Source organism: Pseudorasbora parva, chromosome 4 (genome assembly GCF_024679245.1).
Source record: "Pseudorasbora parva isolate DD20220531a chromosome 4, ASM2467924v1, whole genome shotgun sequence".
Taxonomy (NCBI): Eukaryota; Metazoa; Chordata; class Actinopteri; order Cypriniformes; family Gobionidae; genus Pseudorasbora; species Pseudorasbora parva.
The window spans coordinates 47,232,451-47,239,489 of NC_090175.1; the positions used below are offsets into that span (position 1 = coordinate 47,232,451).

General features: G+C 37.5%; 1 protein-coding gene across 1 annotated transcript; it reads right to left on the reverse strand.

The window, feature by feature from the left end:
* Nucleotides 1-4,954: 4,954 nt before the first annotated feature.
* On the reverse strand, nucleotides 4,955-6,220 carry LOC137073806 (carbohydrate sulfotransferase 12-like). Its single transcript, XM_067442509.1, has one exon. It carries the CDS (start codon nucleotides 6,218-6,220, stop codon nucleotides 5,132-5,134), a length of 1,089 nt encoding a protein of 362 aa, XP_067298610.1. The 3' UTR covers nucleotides 4,955-5,131.
* Between the last annotated feature and the right edge of the window lie 819 nt (nucleotides 6,221-7,039).

Genomic DNA, 7,039 nt, shown 5'->3' on the forward strand with positions numbered 1-7,039 from the left:
AACCAACTAAGCTACACTAACTAAAAAACATAAATACATAAGGTGGCAACCGCCCCTTACCTGGTGTGTATAAACAATTTCAAATACTACGTGTTGTATTATGTAGGTCACGTGACATGCTGACACTATCCGAAATGAGCAGTGTAAACACGCCACAAACAAGACGATGGTTCAAACTTAAAGTCGTAACCAAAACAAAGTCTTTCAAAACAAAGTTTCAATACCAAAATATCAATCGGGGAAAGTAGTAACAAATGATCAAAACAAACGATAGAAAACACGCTTTATATATGTATATACATATAGGCCTATTCGTAAATGCAGCAGGAAAAATGTCTTTCTGAAAAAGCACATTCAATAATGAATATATATATTTTTAAACATAACAACAGTGTGTGTGGAAAAGGTAATTGTGAAAAATATTAAACAATTTCATGTAATTTTACAAAATAAATAGATACATTTATTTATTTAATTAATACATTAAATATTTAATTATTTTAGAATAAACTGGTACATTTAATTGTTGTTTTATTGAATTCATTATTTATTTAATAATTTCATTTTGAGTAATTTGGTCCTCCATAGTTAATTGCTGCTTGCAGCTATATTCTTAATTGAGTGTTGACTAAATGGATATTTTTAAACAGCTTGCCGAAAAAATTAAGCAGCGTGGTGGCGACCCAATAGTTTATCCCTGCACTGGCCACAGCCACACTGACAGCGACAGCTGTAGTTGAAGAACTCTTTTAATAGTAAATGATAAGGGCCTTGGTCTCAGTGCCAGTTTAATAATGGACCTGAGGCCTGTTGCATAATGCTATTTGAACAAAATCTGAGTTTTAAAATAGGTTTAGACTTGACTAAACCATACAAATCCAACCTGGTTTAGAACAGGTTCAGCAGGCTGAATAAATACCACTAAAAACTTTGTTTAGACACCACAAGCCCAAACTGGACCAATCAGGCACCCTCAATCACTTCCAAGTATTGGGACCGCCTGTATAATTTGCTCCTCCTCTTCTTCTTCTGAATCAGTTCCTGGTTCAAACATACATGGCTGAAGTAAACCAATGTTTCCACTTGCCAATATCCAAATCATTTTGGGCTCTTTTTTGGTCCCTATGAGGAAATTTCACAAATGCCACAAAAAACATACTGCGGGATTTTAGTGTATGTGTGTGTGTGTGTGTGTGTGTGTGTGTGTGTGTGTGTGTGTGTGTGTGTGTGTGTGTGTGTGTGTGTGTGTGTGTGTGTGTGTGTGTGTGTGTGTGTGTGTGCGTGTGTGTGTGTGCGTGTTTAAGTGTCAAATATAATTTTAAAATGCAGAAGGTTTTCTGGGTGGGTTTAGGGAATCAAATAGCTTTGTATATATTTTCATAAAAACGCATAGTTATTTAGAGTGTAGGATAGAAGCCTATTATAAGTATCATGTATAAAAGTCTATGGGATATCACTAAGAAAGTTTGACCTCTTTGGATGAAGGTCAAGCAGTTCCTGACCACTTAGAAAATAACTTTTTCAATCCTATTTTGTTCACTGTTGATAGAAAAATAAATGCAACCACACTTTCTCTATTAGTCTGACTGATCTACATTTTAACTACATTTTACATTTAGTAGGATCCCTCGCGAAAAAATGTGCTGAACTTAAGGGAGAAATAATGGACATGAGTCAGCATGGGAAGGTAACAGTCAGGAAGCAAAAATGTACTTGCATCCTGTTCTTGTTGGTGACTACAGCAGTCCATTAGTATTGACCTTTATTCAAAAGCATCTCATAGAGGGGACGACATTAAAAGGACCTGCCACACAACCTTTCAAGCTGTCATACAGCAGAAACATAGGCAAGCTGAAGAGGACGAGAGTTGCGAAGACTTTACTCTGTGGTGAATTCGCCCTTGACCTTTTAGACCATCCAGTTCTAGTCAGTTTGATAGAGAACTAAATGGAGAAAGAGGACAAGACAAAACAATTTTTTAGCTTGATGCAATTTACAGTGAACTTTTCATGTCCTAATTTGTAATGAATTTGACTGTGAACAAAACTCCAAGTACCATTATTTATCGTAGCTCAGTTAGAGCACAGATTACAAACAAATAAAAGTACAACTCATGTATTCATTCAAATAAAATGTAGTATTTATTTTTATAGAGAGATAAAAAAATGAAATGTCATAGGCCTACTTTTCTAGATAATAGCTGACAGCACTTTCTGATGATGTGAGATGTCACTTTCAGTCTCCAATTAGCCATCATTTTATCGTTTGAGATGTCGTGTTTCAAATGCCTCTTTTCATAAATTCTAAATTAGCTTTTTTTTAGCATTAAAATTAAAATTTAATCAAATTTCATAACTTTGAGCGCTGCTCACATAGCTGCTTATTAGAATGGCTGCAACAAATCAACTGAGAAACACTGTACCCTTGTGGCCAAAACAAATCAATGCACTGGTTTGGTTAGAGAAATGGCTCTGGTCATTTCCAACCAGGGGTCCTTCATACGTGGATTACCTTTACTGTCTATGGGAGCTTCCTGGGTTTTTTTGTTGACATGTTTCAGGATTGTTAGGTTCTTCAAAGCTCATGGAGTTGCTGTCATAGCAGGTCCATAAAGCCAAACCTGCTTGGGAGCAGTTTATTTCAAATCTGCTTCACAGGTCGAATTAACCCTCAACGGACCTTCGGGACAAAAGGGGCCAAAACGTTTTTTTTTAATTTATTTTTAAAAATACTTCTCTTAATCTGAAAATGTTAAGTGTTAAAAAAAAAATCCTTAAATGGGCGTTCGTGGACAAAAATGTCCACCCATAGGAATGAATGGGAATTTAATAGATTTCAGAGGGGGTATTTAAAAAAAAAAAAAAAAAAATCCAACACAATGATGATCATTCATATACATAAATGAAGGGGTGAGTTTGTACAATATTCTGAATGTGGCACACACACCATATCCATAATAAAGGCTAGATGTCTCGTGCGCGGTGTTGGCCAATGGAAGTTTTTATGAGGTTGGCCAACTTATATATATTTAAATTAAAACAAAAAAACATGCAAACTAAGTTTATTTTAACTTGACAAAAGATTGGTTGTCATAAAATCGTTATTGGTGTCAATAAAACCTATATAATTGAACAGCTCAAATGTGGTCTCAGCCTTGATAACGTGCACGTATGTTATAGCCGTTATACACAAGCTGCACGATTAAGTCGTTTATCTAAACGAAAAGCTGCCATTTCAACGTGTTAAAGCACCCGGATTTGTAGCCATGTTAATAACGTTTGTAAGAAACCAAACCATTTGTAAATCTGTCAAGATTTCAGCGAGATAAGAGTATTTATGTTCGTACAGATCACTCATCTTACATCAGGTTCCACAGAGTCCGAGTGCCAGATCTTGCCAGTGACAAGATGGCCGCCGGTGATGACGATGGTGACTCCGCCGTAAGACATCTAGCCTTTATATCTATGTCACACACAAACACACACACACACACACACACACACACACACACACACACACACACACACACACACACACACACACACACACACACACACACACACACACACACACACACACACACACACACACACACACTTATTGCATGGTCAGATTTGTCTAAGCATGTTTTGGCATTTTTGTATAGTCTAAAACAACAAAGATGTTTTTTTTGTTGTTGTTTTTTTTAACTTTTTTATGTAAAACTTAAGAGGTTAAATTTGTTAAAACATAGGTTTATAGAGTTCAGCCTTTTTGCAGCTATCCATCGGGTAGGTTATAGCCATCTAGTGGCTATATTTTTTATTTATTTACATTTTGTACCAACATAGGTCCTCCAGATGTCACCAAAGTCAACTTTTAGGTTTTGGCTCTGTGAAAATACTGGAATTGTTTGTTTTACTCAAATTAAATTACTAATAAATATATAAAATAGGTATATTTTACATTAAAAATATGGTACTTTTTGTGGTAAATAAATTCAAAAATTCAACAACAACAACAACAACAACAAACTGCATAAATGGATAGTTTTTATATTATTGAAGATATCGATATAACATTAATTAAATAAAAAAATTGACGTCACACCTCGGACCTCCGAGGCCAAAAGTGTCCAAGAAGGACCAATTAAGAATAGCTAATTACAACATTAAAACAATCAATGTAAACAAAGCCTGTAATAACCTTCTAGAAATCATGAAATAATGGAAATAATTAATTGGGAATCATGTAAAAAACAGTCAAAGACCAGCTGTTATGAACAGCTTTTCCTCTCTAAAAGCAATCAGCAGCAGGCAGCAGTGGTTTGAGGGAGAAAATTACACGCTATTATCAAGTCCGTCTCCCTTGGTCCGGAAGGGGCATACAAGATCCCCTGGCTGACCCCCTCTGGTTCCAGGCCTGGTTTTGTGTGGTTTTAGCGGCATTCACGCTGCACCAATGCTGCATCAGGCCGGTCTTTTGCCACTCAGTGTGGGAGTGACAGTAAATCTTTCTCTCTTCTGACCGCTTTATCAATCTCACTCTACTTCTCCTCTTTTTGAAAGTTGTGAAAACGCTATGGTTGAGTTTTTCTTTTGCTATCTGAGCAAATCGGAATCCAAAACATATATTTAATGTATTCTCTCATTCACTGCTATAAATGTTTACCCAGCTATGACGCTTCTGAGAAACCCGGAAACGTGAAAAGAGAACGTGCAGTAGGCTAATCCAGTAAGCCCCAAATTCCAAGTATTTAAATTAAATTTGTTTGAAGAACCAAATTAGAGATCCCTTATCAGGATTAGAAGATCTGGCATTCGTCAAATCATCAGATGCATTAAGCAAGGTATGAAGTACGGACTCCTGTATGGAATTACCTTTAGAATTTCATGTACGTGTTCTTATTTTCAGTACTGTCCAACATCGTTTGTACGAACAAATATTACTGAAAGATTTTCTATGAGGGCAATATGAAAATCTAAACATTGAGCAAATCAATAAAAAACGGCAACCATTTAACTATAAAAACAAAAATATACACGTAATAATTCACTGTTTAGACAAACAAATGAAAATCATGTTTAACCAAAGTAGTTTTACAATCAACTTTTTTATTACTATAGTCATGTAATCCCTTTTGAAGAAACTGTCACTCATCCAGAAGTGTCTCAGGTTTGTCATATCCGAATAATCTGAAGTCTGCTTCATAAAGATTGTAAAGTTGTCTCCTGTCAGCCTTTGAAATGTTTGCAAACCAGTCTTGTTCCCAGTTTGCAGCGGTCCTATTGCGGTACCCGGAGGGAAAGTGAATCTGATTATCCACCTTTAGAATCTTTAACAAATGTTCTGTATCTTCATGAAGAGTTTCCAGCTTCCCAACAAAGTCATAGTCAATTTGGCACGGATGGCAGAGTCTGTACACCTGCTGCCAGTGTTCATTGAATGGCTTCTCCTTCTCAGTCTGTGGATCTAACAGGTACTGAATAAAGTGAGTGAAGGACGGTCTGTTACCTGCGGCGAAGGCCTCTTGAGCGGAGTCAGGGGGGGTTGAAATATTAGCAAAACGCTTAAGCATTATGGAGCCAAACTGTCCATAGAAATCCTCATTTGGCTTAGCAAACTTGTTCCGGAAAGCAGAAATAAGTCGTACAAAAGGATCCCGTACAAAAAGGAACTTAGTGTAATTCTTTAGTCTGGTATGCATTAAAGGACGTGAGAGACTACCATAAAGCTTCCAAAACTTGTTAAACGTCAGATGCAGAGTAGCATTGTGGGATATTGCTGATGGTATGTCAAGAGGATCCAGATATGGAGTTCCATTAGGTGCCTTCAGGTTCTGGCTGAGCACAATCATGACTCGTTTCCAGTTGGTACACGCCACCTTCGGTACATAACAGTAAATAACTCCATGATGATCATCCACAATGAGATGGTCCAGGGCTTTGTTCGGAATCTGGTCGAATGTCTTAAATTTCCCTGGGAAGTCTAAACTGCTATTGGCTGAGCAAAGCTCTCTTATAGTACGCCTACGATGTGCTTGGCGCAGTTGGAGTTGTGTGGACTGCGTAAACGTGTGCATTAGCTTGTTTGGACCCTGATCGTGTTCTAGGTTTGGTTTGACCGACCTGCTTGACTCTTTCCAGATAAATGAATCTTCACTTGACCTACGTCCTGAGGACGTCATGTTAGTGGGGACTTCAGGTGATGATGATGCCACATGCAGAAAAATATTTCTCATCCCAGTAAACTATTATGAAGAATATGAAAAATACTATTCCCAACAGAAAGAACAATTGGAGCTTCCTCAGCATTTTCACTGAAAACATGTCTGGAACAGTTCCCGACTTGAATGCATAACATTATCATCTCTGGAATGAGTCGTGAGCCGTGGGAATGGAGCGAGGCCGGTGACGCGAGTGATAAAGAGCATCACCTGAAGGCCAATCCTGATGCGAGTCCCACAGAGGAGATCCAGAATGATAAAAGAAGTTTGTGCTGAACCTTCACTGGTTCCTCTCCGCTTCTTCCCATATCAACGATCCTTTACATACCGGTTGTCAAGTTGTGAATTCTGGAGAAAAATATAAAAATAGTAGGGCATTCATGTTGAAGTTTCAATTGAAAATGAATCCCACAAAAGATGATCCAGCACTCACCCATATTTTGTCCTCTTGTGCACGACATTTCAAAATGTTCCACATGAAAACTTTGAAGAGGACAGGAATGCTTGAAGTTACATATGTAAACTCACACTAGGGTGTGACTGTCAACTCGGGAGAGAAATGCTCCGCCTTTTAGCCAGAACTAATAATATGCTGTTATTTCAGAAAGTTCAGCAACTACCACAACTATTCACAGGAAACCACAGCTGAAAATAAACCAACACGCTTGCAGTGACGACTCTAGAATGAACAAATACCAACAAAAACCTTGTCACACAATAACTCTTATGAGTTATTTCATTTCAAAATAAAATGAAAAGGTTCACTCGTGTGCTATAGGTTAGAAAAATAGCTGAACCCCTGAGATCGAGTTGCCTCTTGTGAGATTTCAGAGG

Excerpts from the sequence above, each read along its gene's own strand:
- LOC137073806 (XM_067442509.1), bottom strand. The coding sequence starts at position 6,220 with ATGAGAAATATTTTTCTGCATGTGGCATCATCATCACCTGAAGTCCCC.